The following is a 22,068-nucleotide window of genomic DNA, read 5'->3' as shown; positions in this document are numbered from 1 at the left end:
ATAGTTGTTTCATATAGGTTTCCATGAGTTTTTCTTATTCATTCTCTGGCCATCCACTGGCCTTGATCCACGGGTTAGAAAGGGTTTATGGTGGCTTTTTCTCACTGTCTCCTCCACCACAATGTACAAACTAGTCTGTCTTTAGCTACTGTAGCAAGATTTAGGGGAAAGCCTTCTTATGCTTATGAAGTAAATGTACAGTGCCAATATTGCAAATTAGTCCTTCCTCCCCACCACCTTATTTAATATTAAAAATATACTATTTTTCATTGTAAAAATCCAAAGAGGAACATTACATATTCAAGAAATAAATCCTCGCAGTTCTCTTCGTAACATTTGCAGAAGTGGTTTGCCATTGTCTTCTTCCTAAGGCTGAGAGAGAATGACTGGCCCAGAGTCATGCAGCTGGCTTCTGTGCCTAAGGCAGACTGGAACAGATAGGACTCCCAGTTTCTAATCCAGTAGCTTGAACCACCTCACCAAATTGTCTCTCATTGTTCTCTCAACTCTCAAGTTGGAATATTGTGGGTTAAGTCCAGATTTAGTCATATTTTAGTAGACCCCATTGAAACGAACAGGACTTAACATTATTGTATTTTGATACATTAAGTTCAGTGGGGCTGTGCTAAGTGTAACTAGGTCTAGATTCAATTTATGGATTATATTCAATTCTAACACTTGCTTAAGCACCCGACTTTAAGTGCAGCCCTACCAACATCTGCTGAATTTTGAGGGACCAGCTACAGTAGTATGGAGTTATTAGAGATTGTAATAAATACAGTAAGAGATTAAGTGAATATTGGGTGTACCATTCTGTGGTATCCCATAGCTCTATTCATACCATAGTTTAATATTCATGTGTAACCTGCAGACTCATATGGATCCCTTTTCCTTTCCTGTTCTGAAGTGAAAGTTTCTAATTATTTTTGATTCTAGGAAAGCTGTTGTAGTATTATCTGTGTTTTATTGAAGTAAGCAAACTCCGTGTTGTGCTTAACTATCCTATAATAATAGTAATTTATTAAATTTATATGCCGCCTGACTCCCAGCAACTCTAGGTGGTTTACAATTATTAAAACATTTAAAAACAGCAATTCAAAAAAACACAAAAACATCACAAGACAAAAGAACAATGATGGCAAAAAAATAAATAAACCCAGAGGGGAACAGAAAGGAAGAAATGGGCATCAGTCCTCTCCAAATGCCTAGGCAAAGACCCAGGACTTTAAGGCCCTTCAGAATACCAGTAAGGTGGGAACCATTTGAATTTCAGTTGGGGGGACCTCATTCCAGAGGGCAGTTGCTGCTACAGAGACGTCGCGCTTCCGGGGTCCCAATAAGTGGCATTATTTGATCAATGGAACCCAGAGCGCACCAACCCTGCCAGATCAAACTGGTTGAATATATACTAGATGTTGAACATAGACAGGCAGTCCCTCAAATAACCAGAACCTATGCCAAGTAGGGCTTTATAGGTAGCAAGCAGCACATTGAATCACACCTGGAAGCAAACTGGCAACCAGTGCAGCTCACAAAGCAGAGGTGTTACATGCTCATCACTGCCCACGCTGCTGCATTCAGGTCCAGCTGAAGCTTCCAGATGGTCTTCAATGGCAGCCCCATGTAGAGTGTGTTGCAGTAATCAACCTATGAGGTGAACTCGTAACTGACTGCCTGAAGAGCCCACTGATCTAGGAAAGAGTGCAACTGGTGCACCAGATGAAGCTGGGCAAAAGCTTCCCTGGCCACAGCTGCCACCTGCTCATTGATAGGAGCTGTAAATCCAGGAAGATCTCCAAATTGCACAACATCCTTGAATGAGGAAGTGCAATCCCATCCAAAGTCAAAGTTGGAATATACCTAGATCAGGGCGGCCCAAACACCCACAGCCACTCAGTCCTGGTAGGATTGAGTCGTAGACAGTTCCTTCCCATCCAAACCCACACAGCCTCCAGGCACCGGGACAGAACTTTGGCAGCCTCACTTGGCCAGCGTGGGGTTGAAAGATATAATTGGGTATCATCAGCATACTGATGATACCAAACCCCAAGCAGGCAGATGACCTCAGCCAGCGGTTTCATGTAGATTTTGAAAAGGAGGGGAGAGAGAATAGAACCCTGTGGCACCCCACAAGTAGGGGCCTAGGGGACAATCCCCACCTACCAACACTGACTGGAACTAGCTGCAGAGAAAGGAAGAGAATCACTGTAAAACGGTGTCCCCAACCCATGGAGTTGGCTCCAAAGGATACCATAGTTGATGGTATTGAAAGCTGCCCAGAGATCAAGGAGCACAAGGATGGGTCACCATCACCATCCTGGCTGTACCAAGGGTCATCAACAAGCGCAACCAAAGCTGTCTCAGTACTAAATCCCAGCCTGAAACCTGACTGAAACATGTCTAGATAATCTGTTTGGTCCAGTGTTCTCCTCAGCTGCAGACTGACCATCTTTTCAACAACCTTCCCCAAGAAGGAAAGGTTGGAGACTGGTTGATAGTTATCAAAATCTGTTGAGTCTTGAGAAGGGGGCACACTACTGGCTCTTTCAAGGCTGGGGGCACAATCCCCTCTGTTAAAGAGGCGAACACTACTGCATGGAGCCAACTGTGAGTCACCTCCCTGGCCGCTTTCACAACCCAGGAGGGACCTGGATCCAATAAGCAGGTAGCTGAGCTGACAGCACAGAGAGCTCTGTCCACTTCTTCAGGAGTCACCAGCTCAAATAATGTAAGTTGCAGTTAATATGGTTAATGAACCATAGAAGTAGCAAGGACCTATATTTAGTTGAAAAGGGAAGGGAAGGATTCCAATTCCATGATTGCAGCATAAGAGAGGAGGAATGGAACCTGAGGAATGACTGTATAGTGCAGCAGTAGGCAACCTGTAGTCTTCATGCATCTCCATGTTCATATGTGTCTGCTGTAGTAATTTCCATGATTGCAGCTGAAATTTGGCATTGCCTACTTTTAGAAAGGTTAATATTTTGAAAGTATGGTGTTTGAATCATACGGGGAGATTTTAGCTCTGGCAAACCGTTCAAAAGCAAAAATTTTGGATTAAATTTTTGTCTATCCTAGTGTAATGCTCTAAAAGCTTATACTTTTAGTTCTGCTTGTATTTCCTTGCCTATGTTGGGGTCTTTCTTGGTATGGTCATTTGAAAACTGAACACATTTTATTCTGTACTTTTCATTGTTCTAATGAAAAGATAGGTAATTACCCATTTATATTCATCTGTTATTTAAAAAAACCCTTTTTTATTATCCTTCTATTTAGTTATTGTTATTTGAAAAGAATTGGATGAATAGATGGAAGCATTCTGTTTTACATGAAGGAGAGGGACCTATAAGAAATGTGAAATGGAGAGGAAACCTGATTGCTTGGGCCAACAATATGGTGAGTTGTGCTAGATTGATAGTGTACTTCTCTGGTGTCATCGCCTTGATCCATCTTCAAGTCTCTTCATGTGTATGAGCATGTGCATAAGAGAAATATTACATATTTATCTATTAAAAACAGAAGGCACAAAAGAGAAGCCTACAACTTGTACAAGAGACAAATCGTTATTATCATAGCCATTCAGGGAACATTTAGAAATTTAATTTGCAAAGGATTGCAGAATCAACTCTTACTTAAGGTTCTTCAACCAAAAAACATGGTTGATTGCTCTATGAACAAAAAATGTTGACTCACTGTCTGTGGCCCATATGAGGTCTTAAATCTCTCTTACCCTCTGCCATGATCTTAATGTAATTCTCACTCTTTGGTTAGTAGAAAAAGACTCATAGCATAAGTCTGTAGAATAACTCCCCATACCAAAGTTCAGAAAGAAATGTGCATCTGCCAATCAGGGATATTTTTATTCCAGTCTGACCCATAAGTGAGTGGTAGCCCAATCCACTTTTCTGGGAATCTTACTATTGTCATAATCCCTCACTATTTTTCTCAAAATCAGTGCACTTTCTTTAAGGCAGGACTAGGGAACCTGTACCCTCCAAATATTGTACTCCAAATCCCCTCACCCTCCAGCCAGCATAATCAACAGTGAAGGATTCTGGGTGCTATAGTTCAGCAACATTTAAAGGGCCTAAGATGTGCAACTTCCAAAAATTCATTATGTATAATGATTTTTCAAATGCTATATCTTTTTATAGTGTTCAGCCATGCTATAAGGCAGGTAAATATTCTGTAAAATTTGAGGAAATAAGGTTTTTCCCCACTACATAAACAAGTTTTGGAGCAGCTCTATAGACTTCTCCCATGGCCTTAAGAGACACAAATTGTGTACTCCTACTTTAGACATTTCTAGTTTAACTTTGGCAATCATTGTTAAGACACTGGAGTGCCTTGCCAGTACAAGCTTCTTCTCCTGAAGGAAAGAAATTGTAGCATTCAGTTCTCTATACTGTGATTTGAAATTCTGGTCAAAGTAAAGCACATCATCCAAATAATTTACAGTTTTATAGCTTCAAAAGTGGAAGCAGTCTTACAGTGAGTGGCTTAAGGTGTTTCATCTCTTGGCCATAACCACATCTTGCTCAGTTCCCAGAGCAGAATGCACGATGCTTATGTAGTTGTATTCAATATTATAATCACAGCAGGACTGAATTTACAATAGCTGCTTATCAAAGGTATGAGTGTTGGGAGAATGCAGTAACCCACAACAAAATAACAATTGCATCAGGGAACAGTAATTGAAAAAGATATATGGGTTGACCAAAGCTGTACAGATCATATTATTTTGGTGGTACCGTTTTTATAGAAAAGCTGGAACATAGCCAGAATATTATAGAAAGATTCGAGGTACACATATAAATTGACTTGGTAATATCAACACATATTTAACATTAGCATGAGGCTATCAGTAAGATCAAAATGTTAATTCATTTGATAAGATGGATGGATGGATGGATGGATGGATGGATGGATGGATGGATGGATGGATGGATCAATTGATTGATCAGGCCTTCCTTTGACTTATGCCTTCCATGTGGCCCTCTCAGCCATTGATGAACATCCCATTATCACCTCTGAAAGGAGGCCACTCTTCATCTGTCACACCTTCTCCCTGTAGGTACTTGAGACTTTTTGCTTTAACTGTGTCACCCTGAAGAAAATGGCTGGGATAAGTATCTTAAGAATTTGTAATAATTTTTCTTAGCAGAGGTAAAGCTAACTTCAAGGAGGAAATGGGCTTCTAAACAACATGTTTATGAAATAGCAAAAGTTAATTGTCACAATTTAATTTTAGAGAATTAAAGAACACAGAAAAATACTTTTATATGTTTTATAAGCCATATTTCACCTTTGTAGTATTTTTTACAGAATAAGAAATACAAAAAAGAATGATCCATGTGCATGGATATTTCTATGCATATAGAAGTTCTGATTGTAAATTAAGTTGTCATTGCTGACCTGCTTCCCTTGTTTACTCAAATATTTTAAGAGCTTGTTGCAGAAGAGGATTCACATTAGCAGTTTTCCTGCCAACTGCTTCCAATTTCATGTGTCTGTTCAGCAAAATCTTTTCCATGCCTCCAGTAGGATTGTGCTGCCACCTTGCTATAACTTGTGATATTATACTTCTGGACTGTGGTTTTGTGTGTAAGGTGTCACACAGAATTCTCTTACTGTGTATTAAACTTCCAGGGTGTGAAGATATTCGACATGATTGCTAAGCAAAGAATCACCAATGTGCCCCGAGATGATATAAGCCTTCGTCCTGATATGTATCCCTGCAGCCTTTGCTGGAAAGATAATTTAACACTGATTATTGGCTGGGGAAATTCAGTAAAGGTACAATTACCTGTCTTTGTAATAAATGCTTGCTGCTATCACAGACAAACAGAGGATTATTTCTGAAAAGCGAAGACGATAGGGGGGGAAAAAAGGGAATTTGATTTGACTACTGTGCAGAGAACTCCTGCTGCCATAGAAATGTCATTGGGCTGACCTTCATAAGGAGGAATAATGACAAATGCCCAGTGGTCAGACAGATTTCTCTAAGCGTGTGCAGTAGGCAAGACTGTGGGATGATCTTCCTCCTTTGTCTTCCAGTGGTGTGCTTTGAGAGCTGCTAAGAGAATTGTGAGTTTCATTAACTGCTTAGTCTAGGAAGGAAATACATAAGCTGAATGTTTTGTCAACTATTTTCCATCAGATTTAACTTTAGTGAGTAATGAATCCTGGGATGTTGAATGCATGCTTTCTCAGAGAGGGTATGGGGGGGGGGGGGCAGACAAAACGGTTTTCTGCCAAACAGTTGTCCTTCATTTCTAATCAGAAGGAAGAAAGAAATGCAAAATGAGCTGAAGAAGTTTATGTAGAAGCCATTTTTTTAAGATGACAGTGTTTTTTAGACAGGACTTCTAACCTTTGCTTCCGGGAAGTAAACACCATTGAATACAGTGGCACTTTAATAGACACTATAGGATTGCATTGTAAGAAATGTTTAGTAAGCTTTGGGAGTTGTGTGATGCTATGTATATAAAAATGCATATTTTGTGGACCAACAAAAACATATATTCATATGAACCTAAACAAAACAGTGCTAAAAACAATGAGAAAAAATATTCTGTAGCAAAAATAAAAATAAGTAACAAAGAGTCCATTGGAACATTACCACAGTTATGACCTTACCACATTCCATAGACAAGAATCTTTCTTTCCTTGGATGTATCTGATGAAGCATATGTGTCTGCAGAAGTGCAAGCTGCATAAATTTGGTAGGCTTCAAAGTGACAAAAGACTTTTTGTTGGTTTCGTCACTACAGCCTGACAGTTTTTCATCTGACATCTATAAAAGCAGGGATACTAGACTTAATGTTATACTTGAAATTCAAACAAGGTCAAACTCTTCCAGAATGTCATTGTTTTCTGAGACATTTATGTGCTTTATGTGTAGCTCCTCCTAGCATTTGTCTCTTATATTGTAATATTTCCAGAAATTATAATCTTGACATGTACTGTGGTTAGGTACCTTTGCCAACACATTAGTATGAACTCACACTATTTTATAAAGCAAGTAATCATAATTAATATGATTTTCTTTTATAGATATGCTCGGTGAAAGAACGTCATGCCAGTGAAATGCGGGATCTACCTAGTCGTTATGTGGAAATAGGTACGAATGTAACATTTTTGGGGGTAACTTAAATAATACTTTTTACAATTAAACATTCAAAATCACATTAAAGTTTCCCTCTTTTTAAAAAAGGCTTTACTTGCAGCAGTATATATTTAGTACATTTAAAGTATTTCAGATACAATTCTGGCATGATTCTGTAGATAGGAACTCGTTACTAGAAATTGGTAGTCCATTCTTACAAATGTGAGAGCCAATTTACATAACCAGAGTACAGGATATGGATGAAGATGCATGCTCTTTTAATCATATATGAGGCTAAATCAGAAATTATAGTGCCATCTAATATGTGGGCATTTTCATTGTTATGAATGCATAAGGAAATGTTTGGGTATGTGCAGTGTCCTTTCGATTGCTGCAGTATAGCCTTTAGAACAAGAAGAGATGATAAATGCTATTCAAACATTCCTCAAGCACACCAAACCAAAGAGTGTTTCGTCATAAATCTGCCCAGGCACATATTGTAGGAGTGGAGTATTGTGGAGACAGCTTCTTTATCTTCCCTCTCCCAGCCCACATTCTTCCTTATATATTTGAGGATCAGTGCTTTATCTCACTTAGCTACTAACAATCTGTTTGAGATTTCCCATTCTGGTTTCAGATCACAGCACTCTAGCTCTGCTGATTGCTCTGAACATCACTCCTTTAGACATGGGTTGGATAAGGATGAAAGGAGATTGTCATTTATCCATGTCTTAATAGAGATTACAATATCATTTGATGCCATTACGGGGCATCTTCTTAAAAATTTTATACCATAAAGGTATAATGCTTTAGATTTATGGTAGCTTAAGCATTTATTTTCAGGCAGTTAATGAAAGTTGTGAATTTCATTTAATAATATAAGACAGTCAAATGAGCAGTCAGGATTTTGTTGTTATCTATGGTGTAGCCTGTAAAGTATGTTATGGGCTAGTTCACACAATGCATGCGTTTGTAAGGAACACGATAGATTGAATGAGACTTTTTGTTAGGTATGTCATCAGCAAACCCAATCCCTCCATTTGTCCTTTGGATAACTAATTTTGCATTGTAGTTGTCTATTTTACAACTTTAATGCATAATTATATGAGTAGCTTACTACACTCATATAAAATGATATGGACCTGATCACAATAATTTGCATGCATGGTAAATGGGCCCCAGTAGTGTAAATTTTCCCTTTGGGTGTTGGAGTGGTGAAGTAGATCACTGATGCCACAGGCCAGTGCTTGCCAGTTTTTCAAATGATGATGAATTGTATGTAACATTGATTTCAGCAGCACAGTGCATCCTTGATTAAAGAGCACATGACAGGCAAACCCTCAAGTGCTCATTTACTCTAAACTGACTATATTATTTTTCCTTCCTTCCTTCCTTCCTTCCTTCCTTCCTTCCTTCCTTCCTTCCTTCCTTCCTTCCGTCCTTCCTTCCTTCCTTCCTTCCTTCCTTCCACTAATGGATCATATAAGCATAGCATATTCATGTGTGAATATAATCATTCATAAGCCTTAGTTTTGCAAGCCTTAGTATTTCTGCCAAATATTCTGTGGGTGAAGATGATCACATTTTGGATCTAAGGACTGATCTTGTGTCCTTCACTAGAGGAGCTGTCTGTAGGCTGCCCTCCAGTCACAAGATCTATTTGTTTAGGTGCCTATGATAGTGGCCCTTTATTTGTTCATTTACTAGGATTTATATGCTGCTCCAATAAAAAAAAATGACTCTAAGCACGATGCAATAATATAATACAATAATCAGATTAAAAAGTAGAATTAAGGCAACAGTCAACCTATTGCCAAAGGAAAATGAAAACACATAAGACAAAAACTAAAAAATAAAACCACAGTCACTCCTAATCCTCCACACTCCTTGGCATCACTTCTTCAGGAATCATTCATATATCCATACTACTGCCAAAGGCCCTTCATCAGAGACAGATCTTAATTGTTCCCTGAAACAAAAGTGAGAAAGAAGCTGCCCTTATCTCTAGGGGGTGGGAACGACGTACTAAAGAGAAGGCTCACTCTCAGAGTCCCTCGTGTCAGCACTCCCTAGGAGTTGGGATTCATAGCAAGACTTCCCTGCTTGATTTTTCTGGGATGGGCAGATTCCACCTGGGAAAGACAGTCCCTCAGATTCCCAGATCATGAGCCATCAAGTGCTTTAAGGTAATGGCTAGCACCTTGAATTGTGTTTCTCCTGCACCTGTAAACCACCACAGCTCTGGAAGTAGTGGTATCACATGGGCAAACTAACTGGAGCCTGTTACTTCTCTTGTGCAGTTGAATATAATTTCCAGAACTAGTTTCCTAAATAGAAGAGATTATTTTGTAGACCTGTTTCCACCTCTATAGATGATGTTCCTGCGTCCTTTTTATGTTTGAGTGTATGCTCTTAAAATACAGAAACAGGTGTATTTATGTTTACTAAAAAGACATTTAAAGTGCTTCCTTTTGTAGGACCTTTATGAAGCCAAAAAACAAAAACAAAAAACCCTTATTATTTGCTATAGATTTCTTCTAAGAAAGTGGTCATATTAGAAAATGTTTGTATTGATTATTAGACTGTATTAGGAAATGTCTTCATATTGTTTTACTGTAATACTGGTTTATATTTTATATAATGTTTTATCTATCTGTGCTTAAGTATAATTATGTACTAAATATAAATACTACTACACTGCACAAAATTTAGTAAATGGCTCTGTCCAGACCAGCCCTACAATTCAAATGAGTGGATTGTTCCAGAATAAGAACTTTTCCACAAGTTAGAAAAGATAGCTCCAGTGTGCCTGTAATATTTCCAAACACAGAATAAATGCACTCCTGAATGTTTTGATTTTATGAGTCTGTGAACCTTTTGACAAGGCAATAAACCTTCTAGTGATCTATGAATTGTTTTCCTTGAAATTTTGTTTGTGAAGGAAATGTTCTAAAGATAGGCATTGTACCTAATATAAGGCATAAGGTCCCTTATGATCACCCAATAGTAATTTCTTAGGAGAATGATTTATTTGATAAATGTATGTCCTGTCTTTCCATCAGGAGTTTAAGGTGGCATAAACAGCACTCTGGTTTTTCCCCACAATAACCACCCTGCAAAATAGGTTGGAGTATGACTGTCCCAAAGTCACCCAGTGACTTTCATGGTTGAGGATGGTCTTGAATCTGGGATTTAACGGTCTTGATCCAATCCATCAACCACTACATCATACTGATGTAGGAAATGTGATTGTATTCCACCAACTATTCCTGCTTATTAAATTGATAGGAAAAACCTTAGTGCTGGTCTCAGTTTTATGTCTTTATAGGCTCCCTAGTACAGTCCTTTTATACCATTCAGGAAACTAGGCTGAATTTGAACTTGCTATGGGAGTCTGTTGGGGAGGGGGGAGGAGAATGTCATTCCCTATATCTGGATAGATGGTTTCTGTCAGATTCCTGAGTATCCAGTCTTTGTAGGGCATTACTTTTGTTAAGGGATTTCTGCAAGACAGAGGCAGACTGATTCCCTAAATCCAGCCAGCTGCCTCCTGCAGCATCTGACAGTCTAACACAATAACTAATAACTCCAACTTAAAGTTAACCATTGCACTTGAATTGTGTTTCTCATGCAGCTCAAGTCTGACATCATATAAATGTATTTTACACTGACTTACTGCTGTGTGCAGGGGGAAAAACCCTGAACACTCGCCTTTTAGGTTTTATTATCTTTTGAGCACAGTATTAAAAAATACTGTTACCTTGCTTTCCAGTTCTGAAGTTACTACAGAGGTTTTCATGAGACAGTAAATTTATTTTGACTGGTGTTAGAAGATTATGTTGGATTTATGTCTATAAGTATATAAAAATCAAATCTGACCAGTTATGATACTAAAAAGATTGTGTGAGGTATCCTTTCATTTAGGAAAAATCCAATAATACCCTCTTTTTGGCTCTCCTTTTACATTTCCTATTCCTGTTCATTTAGTTTCCTTCTTTTTAGTTTGTCATAAAAAAAAGTTGTAGCAGAAATATAACTTGACAAGGGATACATGCTTCCTAATTGAGTGGATTATGTAGGCTCAGTTCTAATGATTACAGTGAAATCCCAATTGGAAACTTTATAAAGTAATGTTATAATCTGAACCTGACTATTTTGTTAATTAAAGGTTAAGGTACTACCTTAAGGTTAAGGCTACTACCACCATTTCTACTCCCACTCATTCTAAAGGACTTCAAAGCCAGTTTATGATCATATCCATTTCTGCTGACCTCAACACACAGAAAACATATGAGCCAGCCATTCTTTATCCTGTTTCCCTCCCCGCTGACTTGTAGGAGAGTGCAGAGAATGTTGTTTAATCAACACTCCAACTCTAGAGCCAAAGCAAATCATGGAGTAATGATAATTTCATGGAAAGAAAATGAATTGTTAGTGTACATCCATGAGAGGGAGCTGCAAAGTTTCCAAGCCACCTTTCATCTATTGCATTTAACAGCCCCTACAAACTGTAACAATGAAAGGATAGCATATCAGATATTTGGTATCAGGCTTTTTTCCTGATAGTTGTGACCATGGCTGCCTATTGCTCAGTGTCTAGAATAGCAGATAGTGGGAGAAATTTTCAATTAATAGGATGCTGAAGTTCACTGGGGTAGAGACATTGCTTTGAAACTAGAAGCTGGGAGTTGAATTAAAGCAAAAAATGCCCACTAATGGAGAAACAGACTGTCCACAAGTTCTACAGAACTACAGCATTACAAAAACACCCCCAAAACCTTAAAACCAGTATATGTGTGATGACACAAAACCAGAGCTGATTCTGTACCAGTGCCAACTCTTGCATGGAGAGGCCTTAAATTCTTCATATTTTTTGTGGCAGGACAAAAATGGAGCTGCGTGGTAACATCTTGCATTACTGCAGTTTTCCCCATATGGTGCTATAGTTTTTGCTGTAACTGTTGTCTGTGCGGTCTGGGTTTGATGGAAACCCAATACATTTGGAAGGTAGTTGATTGGGAAAAGCTGCACTACAAAACCCAAAAGTCTGCGTAGCCTTCCCATATCTAAATCAATATGTCTTCCCTGTTCAAGACAAATTGTGTTGCAGAATTGTGAGATTTTTGTCCTATTCTTTATATTCATATAAACAGTTTGTGAAGTGGCTTCAGCAGCGTAAACAGTCTTGGTAACCCCAGGATGATGATCCATATTGAACTGCTTAGTCTCCAAAATGGATGCTTCACTTTGCACAATATCTTGGATTACTACCTTACGTGTAACTGGAGGTGGTTGTTGTTTTTTAAATCACTCTTGGGTATACACAGATATAATGTGCACCTTTTTCCACCACAAAATTAAAGTTGATTAGCATAACAATTATATACAAAACAACTTGTCAAATTTTAGAGGTAATTTTTTAAAAGGAAAATTAAATGTATGCTGACCTGTCCCTCAGAAAAGTTGTTATAATGAGTTTGACTTCACTTGCATATGTCCGTATGATATTGTTTCATCATGGGAACACAACTGGTAATTTGGATTAATAGTAAAGCCTGCTCTTTCTTTATTTGTCTGCTGCTCAGTGTCCCAGTTCAACACTGAATTTTTTATCTGTGGGATTGCACCTCTCTGTGACCAACTTGTCGTACTTTCATTTGCAAAGGAGATTTCAGAGAAAATGGTAAGTGATATGCTATATATGCAAATAAGTAAAGACTCTACTGAGTGGAACTCAACCTCTAGTGACTACATGGATTAGTTCATTGAGCTGTCTTGCCAGATACATGGATGCCATCTTCTAGGTTTTTTTTGTTTTGTTTTTTTAATTTGCCAGTCTAACTTAGGCTTTGGGATTTTGTGATGGTCTCCCATCTAAATTTTAATCAGGCCAGACCTGCTTACATTTGGGGGGCAGACGGTAGTGGTGGGATCAGCCAAGGTCAAATAGGTGCTGCCTTCTGCTGTGACATAAGTAAATAATCGATTTTTTTTTTTTAAACCCATAAATTCAGTTGTTGGGGAAAAGGCTCATTTACACAATATAGCTTTCACATATTGTTATATGAAGACAAGTACAGTAATTGAAATAACTTTGATCCAAAAGGACATGACATCATGTTGATCAATTATGAATTTTCACACCATAACAATTAGCTAAATGTAATTTATCTTTAAAAAGACATGTGGGTGACTGACATATGTGAAATATTTTCTGAATTATTCATAATTTTAAATATTTAAAAAGATGTCACATAGGTGCCAAAACAGTATTCTTTTTGTGTTTATGTTCTGGTATTCCAATTCTTTTTCCATGGCTCCATATACTCTTGAACTTCTAATTTAATGCATTACATCAGCAGTTATAAATAACTATTATAGGCATGTCATTAAAAACATATCACATCTTCTGTGCTTGCAGAGATTATAATGTACTTGTAGCTGCCAGTCCAGATGTCAATAGTACTTTAAATAAAAATCCTGCCATTCTGGTTTTTTTTTTTTAGTAAACAGTTTTAAAAATAACAATTTGATTACATTGATTGATCTAAGATATATACTCTACACTGGTTCTCAAACAGATGGATTTCCTTGCTGTATTCATATATGGATTCCAAAAATTTTAAATAGCAGGACCATCATCTATCTAACTGGATTTGGCAGGCTATAACTACCATATCTCCCTATTTTATAAGATAGGAATAGGGAATTCATACTTTCCAAGACTTTTGGATCCTTTATCTTCCAAGTTAAAAGGGGTGCTAGATATGCTGAGTCCAATAAAGCTTTTAGGCACTTAGATCAACAACAGAAGAGAAAAAGTACACCTTTTGGTATAAAAATAAATCTGGAAATTAAAACCTCCTTCTCTGACAAGTGAAGCTTGCTAGGGGAAAAGTGAGGTAGGGAATTTACCCCAAAGCTCTAAAACAATACATTAAATTCTGAAATTATGTATTTGGGAATATAAACATGAATATCATGGATGATATTTTTGTGCTAGAACATTATTTTTTAAAGTACTAATTTTACTCCAGTGCTCAAAAAAATGATGCTGATGTATCTAAGTTAGTTGCTATTTCTAATAAAATTTAATTTCAACTTAATATTAGGTAAGGCTAATTGAGTCTAAGGCTCAATTGGTGCAGAGTCCCATAGGTGCACAATGATGCAGATCGCTGAACAGGAATTAAAGCTGGTTTGAGGATGACTGTGCTGACTTTGTACTTTCTCCTAAATAAAGTCTGTAAAGATAATTGTTTTCAAATTATTGTAGGCACAGTGAGGGACGTGGAGAGAAGAACTATTTGATATTGTTGTCTCAGTTGAAAATGTCTAGGCAGATAGAGAAAATATTGAATCACTAGCATTTCTCAGGAGGGAATCTCCAAAGTCTTCATGACACAGTTGCTTTCAGTACAAAATGAAACAGAAGGAATAAAGAAGAGGGGAAACCCATGAAGTTTAGCATTACTCTTTTCATCTCTTTGATAGTGAACTGGCATTAGACAGTCATTGCTATAGTAACCTTGAACAACTGGGTGCACACTGTTGCTAGGCAATGAAACACCGTTGACTCAAGGTAACACTCATCTATTGAAATCAATAGGGTCTGCTTCTAGCCCTTGTGCAGGATGGCCAGATTATTATTTTTTATTATTTTAAAGAAAGGAACAAAGATGCTGCTGCAGTTTTTCCCAGGAGAATTAATCCTTTCTGTAACTGAGTCTCAGAAAAAATCAAGCTACTAAGTGAAGGAGAGGTTGAGTCCTATAAGTGAAAGTGGGGATGTAATTTTGTACACCTGATTTAGTGTTGTAAGAAGGTTGGCCCTCATTGTCACCTTTTTGACAAGATGATGTTGCCTATGTAGCATGGTTTATAAATTTTAGTAGCAACTAGTGAGTTTATAGCTGTATAATGCACCCATTTTTATACAATTAGACTACATTTCTCATCATGAAGGTTCCAAATCAATAAAGACTGGGGGTCTAAAGTGTATTTAATATTCATGTTGTGAAGCTCCATTGGAAATAAATTAGGTAAAACTAACAGCATTTGATACTGTTTATATATTCCCATGGATAGAATATCTTAAGAATACACTGGAGGGATTACCTTGATATTTTGCTGCAGTGAAAACCGCAGAATCTTGGAGCACTTAAAATTTAGCACTTGTAACACTTTATTATCACATAAGCTTTTATGAATCTAAATCCACCTCATCAGATTCAGGGAATATTGTTCTGGGAAAGGAGTATTATATATGAACAACCATTGTGCAGTGACAATGGTCATTGGGTAGGGTAGGAAATAATTAAAGATTAGACACTGTGAGAAAATTGAATGGATAGTTGCCATTAAGAAATTCTTATGGGTATGATAGGAACATTCTTGCCTTGCTCATGTGATTAACACTTTTAATAGAACAGGTGGTCTTTATTTTATCTTTGAAAAATAGTGTTAAACCCCCTAATGATACTTAGCTCAGCTATTTGAGAAAGACAATAGTCTTTGTACTTTATTTTTTCAAGGATGGCCATCTTGAGGGCAGTAATTACAAGAGCTGAAATGTTTGGCCAGTGGTTTTTGGATATTGCCATTTTTGAAATCACATTTTTGTTCACTTACTCTTTTGCCTAGGAACTGCCTAGTTTGTCTAGCGCTGACATTAAAGTCCAAGGGATAATTCCTTATGAAAATATACAATAAAGCAAACAATATTATGTTTCAGTCTAATGTGTGAATCCAGTGTTCAAAATAGCAACAAATGTTTCTTGTGTGTGTTTCTTCCATTAGCTGAAGGATGTTAGATTCTAATGGTTTGAGAGGAATTTTCAGCTAACCTATAAAAGTCTTTTTGTTTGACACTAAATGTCAGATTATAAAACTATTCAATTATCTACAATAAAAAAGTTGCCCAAACTCATTACTATAAAAATAATACTTGCTTATGGCTCTTTTAGTTGTAAAAATACTGGTTTCTGCCCAAAGACTATATCATTTACATGAGAGATAGACAATGTAAAGTTTCAGCTCCAATGCTTCTTGTCTAACTCCTTTCATAAATCCTGAGGATTTCCATTCTCTCTATTTATTGTGTTTTCTGCAGTCAGAAAAGAGCTTTTAAGATATTAATAGAAAACATCTGTTTTGTACCTTAAAGAAATCTGACAAGGACCACATTTGGTTGTATGGACTATATGGACTATTTAAGACAATTCTAGTTGGAGCTTATTAATAGATTTTAATATATATATACATATACATATACATATATATACACACACACACATACACATACATACATACACACAGACAGACAGACCGATCGATCGATCGATCGATCAGTAATATAGGATGAGTGTTTTAATGTCAAGTATTATTTTCTTTTTCCAGGAAAGAGAATGTTGTGCCCGGCCAAGGCTTGATATAATTCAGCCATTTCCTGAATCTTGTGAAGAAATATCTTCTGATGCACTCACAGTAAGATGCTTCCAAGAAAATGAATGTCGAGATTATTGTTTAGGTGACCATTTCTTCTTAATCTACCTTTTTTTTAAAAAAAAAGTCAGTTTGCTAATTTTCACTAGCCTATATTCTAAGGTAATCATGGAATTGCCTTATGAATTGCAAAAAGATAAGAATGATATTGCTCCAATCTATAGTATCTTAAATCAAATGTTACAATATTTATCATATATTGTTTTCCTTCATAATTGCTGTGTGTCAGATACTGTATATGAGTTATGCACCTACCCAGAGCCTCTTTGAGAGCCATTGAATGCTAAGGAATTTTGGCAAAAACTGCTTCGAAGTGTACATGTGCAACATGGATTCCACCTTTCCCCTCAGTTCTCTTCTATTTATCACATTTGGCAGTGTTGGGAACATTCTTTTTTTTTCTGAGAGGATTTTGAGTTTTTTAGGCCGTTCATTGTGATACTCCCTGTGTCCTACTTTCCTTCTGGGATTGGGGAAAATTAACAAGCAAGGGCCTATTTCCTTAGCCTTCCTACCAGCCTTTGTGGCCTATGACTCCTATCATCCCATTCTTTAAATGCATTAGGTATGGAAGCAAGCTCCTACCTTGTGCAGATATTACCTTTACCTTGTAGGTTTATAGGGAGGTAACCTTCTTGACTTCTGCCTGCATTGCAAAGGAAGCTTGGAGAAATAGATCCTGTCTGCAGTTCTGTTGTGAGAAAGAACCCACAAGACAATAATAGTGCCTTCAGAATCCTATTTGATGTTCAGTATCATTTCACTTTACTCCATTCCAACACCTGTTCTAGCCCAAGTATCAGGTGACCTGGGAATCAGCTGCTATGTTGGCAATGTAATCTGTATCACTTACCAATGGCCACACTCCTATAATCTCATTAAGTAGGCAAAATGTCTAGTTAAGCAGCAAGAAAAAAAGCACTAAGTCATTTCTATGAAATCAGCATTTGCCCCACCTATAATCAGTGCAACAGTGTCCTATACTGTCTCTATTCTTGGATGCTCTGATAGCTATCATATGTGAATAGATACCAACAGCATGGATCCTGATCCTATTCTGCTAAAAACTTCATCGAAAAACTGAATTCACAGAAGACTAGAGGATCTTTTTCTATCTCTGTTTCATGTACTCTGGAACACCCTACAGCTACATCCAGTTTGGACTGACAAGACATTTCTAGAACTCTGAGGAATCATTGCTGAGATACATCCCTGGATTCTAGTGTCTTAGTATTCAGTTTCGATCTCCATTTCAAGACCATCACTTCCATGTGATAAGGCCATATCATTGCTCCTGGTTTTGCTTCTTGGGATAGGAGATATTTTTCCTTTTACAAAGATATAGTATGAATTACTGTGTTAGAACAGAGGAGACAGAGCTAAATGGTCTTTTTTTTGGGAGGAATTCCCAGGTTTTTCCATTTTGATGCTCATCTTGCTTTATCTTGTGTGGAGATGACAGTACACTGTGGGATAGATTAGATAGGTGCAAAACCTAAAATTTTTATGGAGAATTAACTTCTGGAAAATCTCCAGACCAACCCCAAAATGTCTGGATTGGCATATTCCCAGAAGAGGAACAGAATATTATATTCATTACAGGACAAAATGTTTTGTACTAGCTTAGTGTATCCCAGTGAATTTTTGGATATGCTAACAATAGGAAATTATCATGTGTCCTTCAGCAGTTCCTTGGGAGGAAATAAAGCTTTTGTTGCACAAGAGCATTATAGGCATGTCAAGTATATAGTATACAACTGGTCTGAGGTTACTTCTGTATTTTACAGTCCACAAAAAGAATGCACAGCTAATTTGAATAAGAGAATGTCAGAGTGAGTTTGTTAATCATATGTATGAAGCACAGAGTTGCTTTCCTATAACTGGTTATTTTAATGGTTTTCTGTGCATTTATGCCTGCCACCTATGTTGGTGCTGGTGCTTTTGGTTTTTGGGGGTTACAAGGCTGCCAAATGATCTTGAACTGATGGAAATTATATTGCACATGTATACTGCCAACTTCCTGCCAGAAATCTCATCGCTAAAAAGTTTCCAAGGAGCAAAATCTGCCCATATGCAGAATCCATATATGTGAATATAGAGATGACTACTTGAAGAATCACAGTTTACTGGTGAGCAGACTGTTCTTTCAGCTCAAGAATCTTAGAACTGATGTTATTGATGATTTGTCACAATTTAAAGAAAGGATTTTGTACTGAAATTGATCTCTTGGGTTTTTTTACACCTAATACTGGATCAGTTCAGTTGCTCCCAGGCTTTAACCATAATTTCTTAAGTGAGATGGGAAAATCTAGTATTTGCATGTGCCCTTTACTTAGGGGCTTTATTTTATGAATGAGGGAGGCTGCTGTAGAGACCTGCAGAATTAATGGTGCTGAGTTTAATACAAAGCATCCTGTATAGTTGTTTCCACATGTCAGTGTTCCATGACTGTATTGCAGAGCTAGAAGTTTGCTGGGAAATTGATTCAGTTGTCCTATCTTTTACAGAATATTCAGAAGGTGAATCACTTTTTTATATTGTCAGTCCGAGTGATGTGGTAGTGGCCAAAGAACGAGATCAAGATGATCACATTGAATGGCTCTTGGAGAAAAAGAAATATGAAGTAACTATTAAACCTTTTCCTTCTTTCAATCTTAATGGTACCATAGAAAAAGAAAAAAAATAGTTCCCTATTTTCTAATTGCTTCAATAAAAGTCGATGTTATATACAGGAATTTTACTGTGTTAATTAGGATAGGTGCTGTGGTTTTAGACAAAATCATATTCTCTCCAGTTACATTTATTTATTTAGAGAACTTACATGGCTGCCCATCTTAAATGAGAGGCAGTTTGGTGTAGTGGTTAAGGCATTGGGCTAGAAACTAGAAGTCTGTGAGCTCTAGTCCTGCCTTAGGTGTAAAGCCAGCTGGATAACTTTGGGCCAGTCATTCTCATTCAGCCCCAGGAAGAAGGCAGTGGCAAACCACTTCTGAAAACCTGCCAATCAAAACTGCAGGGACTAGTCCAAGCAGTCTCCAGGAGTGAGTCAATATCTCAAAGGCCCAAACTCATCTTAAATGCCTAACTCTAGGCAGCTAACAACAATCCACATGCCATACAGCTGCCATTATCCCTACATGTGTGAATGTAGTATCTTTGTAGATCCAAAATGTACTGATGTTATTCCTATATTATTTAACATAATGCATTGTTATTTAGATATGTCAGTTAGAAAGTAAAAGAAGGGACTACAATGACTTAAATGTTTGCCTTACCATGTGTATACTTACTGTAAGTTTTTTTAAAAATATATGTACAGGCCTTTTGAATAATGTATTCAGTCCCAGGCTCTTAATACTAATATCTCAAAGACAGCTCTGATGCCAAGCAGTAGAGATTCATACTTGAAAATAGCAAGTTTGGGCTCAGTTTGGTAAATAGTCTGATTTGACTTGAACTGAACTAGAGTCTATTCTGATATATGTGCTTCCTCCTTTTGAAAGCAACAGTAAACCGGAAATAGTTGTAACTTTTTACTTTTCAAAAGAATTTTTTACTTTTCAAAATAATAAATATTAGGATTGCCCACTGCTTCATGAGCAGATCCTCATTTTAAAGAGTCCAGACCATCTTGTATTGATCCAAAGAATAATTTGTTTTAATATGTTGTGATTCTGGAATAGTATTAAAGACAACTGAAGCTTTGTTTGCTCCTTATCTAACATGGAATACATTTAAATTGGAAATGGCATCTACAAATTTGTTTCTTTTTATTTTAATGGTACAAAGTTCGAAGAACATTAGAACATTGTTAAGGGATGAAGTCAGCCACGTGCTATAGTATAGTAGGTTATTAAAATGTTAGGTCCATTAATATTTTGCTTTTCACCAGAACAAAATGAAATCTATTAGGAAGTATAGACGTTATGAGGGTTGAATATTAGTATTATCTGGTAGTCCTTTGGGTTCAAAGAAGATACGCTGTTGTGCAGTTCATCTTTAGACACAGAGGTGGCTCTGCAGTCCGAAACTGGAAGTGCAGAGTCTAGCACAATGGGGGCACTAGAAGTCCATTGTTGTAGTAATTGTAGTGTTACTCTGTGTTGCTGCTCACATTTTTCTGTCAGTTTTTGGTGGTGCCTGCCTTCAAAGTCAGTGAAGGCTTCATAGCACAGGGCTCATCAGCAGGTTCTGTCAGCAGCAGTCGCAGTTTCTAGTTCCCTTGGCTGAATGTCACAATTTTATACTTAATCTGTTCTAGTCTTAGAGATATACAGACAGACAAGGTACTGTTCCAAAGCCTTTAAAGACTTTGAGGTCTATTCTACCAAAACGACTTTAAGATTTAATAATTTCTCTTGTAACCCATATTAAGCTTTCATTTCTCATTTTGAGTAGCAATAAGCCAGCTTCATTTTGACATCATGGACTCATGGAGTAATGTAATGAATGAGCCACAAATTAAACTTGATGAAAAATCATTCTCCAGCTAATGAAGAATACATTTATTCAATGTTAGTTGAACACTAAGGAAACAAATCAAGATTTAGGTATCTTTCTAATGCAAGTTTTTTATAGAAAAGGAATTCCTCTGATTGTACTGTATATAGTGCCATCCTTCTGAGATTTGGTCCTGTGATATGAACATGGAGTGAACCCAGAGGAAGCCAAAGTCATTTCTTTGGGGTTCACAATTGCTTTTGTTGATTATAAGTCCACCAAAACTGTTTGTTTGACCATGATATTATATATTCTAGTGCTTTCATGCACAAGATATAAGAAACAAAGGAAGATCTATGCTTTCTCTACTGAAGTTTTAAATAGTTGACTTAGATGTCATTTTTACTTTATTATATAGGAAGCTTTGATGGCAGCTGAGATCAGTCAGAAAACTATTAAAAAGCACAAGATTCAGGTAAGTCTACAAACTTGGCTTTTGAAATTTAAACGCTTCAGATACGTCAGAGTATAATAAACAGTGTCTATAGGCTGAACTAGATTAAACATACATCTCCCAAGTTTCTAGTTTCCCATCTTTCTCTTAAATATTGAATACTTCTAAACTTGTGACACGGTATTAGTGTTTTGAGTTTCCCTTCTTTTTGCCAGCAGTAGCCAATGATCTGAAATGGATGTGGGAAAATGCATAATAGCATAGCATCATGATGTGGGTAAAAGTACCAAATGTTACAACATACAATAAAGTAAAAAAAAAAAAAAAACCAAGCACATAAGTAGCAGGAACATACTTTAGCATCCCATCTGCTTTGGCCCAACCGAGAATAATAATCATTGCCCAAGCAGCCTTATGTGATTTACTTAATACATGCAATCTACTCAATTCATGATGCTAATATAAAGAACTCCCAGTTGCATTTGAACTAGTGTTTGTTTATTCTTAGCTGTGGCAAGCATATTTCAGTCTCTAATTTCATAAAGTCATAGAAGATACTGTT

At 37.1% G+C, this 22,068-nt stretch overlaps 1 protein-coding gene across 3 annotated transcripts in view; it reads left to right on the top strand.

Annotated features, from left to right (window-relative positions):
• The window catches only part of VPS41 (VPS41 subunit of HOPS complex), a 129,810-nt gene that overhangs the window by 71,382 nt on the left and 36,360 nt on the right, over positions 1-22,068 (top strand). For 2 of the 3 annotated variants that reach the window (XM_088149992.1, XM_088149993.1), the window contains 7 exons: positions 3,277-3,396; positions 5,650-5,796; positions 7,057-7,123; positions 12,694-12,791; positions 16,508-16,637; positions 19,120-19,235; positions 21,471-21,527. In XM_088149992.1, coding sequence (XP_088006118.1) covers positions 3,277-3,396; positions 5,650-5,796; positions 7,057-7,123; positions 12,694-12,791; positions 16,508-16,637; positions 19,120-19,235; positions 21,471-21,527 — 735 coding nt within the window. The remainder of the gene's footprint in view (positions 1-3,276; positions 3,397-5,649; positions 5,797-7,056; positions 7,124-12,693; positions 12,792-16,507; positions 16,638-19,119; positions 19,236-21,470; positions 21,528-22,068) is intronic. The other variant, XM_088149994.1, reaches the window with a different exon arrangement.

The sequence above is a fragment of the Python bivittatus genome, unplaced genomic scaffold (assembly GCF_059951505.1).
Source record: "Python bivittatus isolate LINGU-HERP-01145 unplaced genomic scaffold, Pbiv_v1 ctg000610_np1212, whole genome shotgun sequence".
Taxonomy (NCBI): domain Eukaryota; kingdom Metazoa; phylum Chordata; class Lepidosauria; order Squamata; family Pythonidae; genus Python; species Python bivittatus.
Note: the sequence above shows the minus strand (reverse complement) of the source record. Positions and strands in the feature narration are given on the sequence as shown.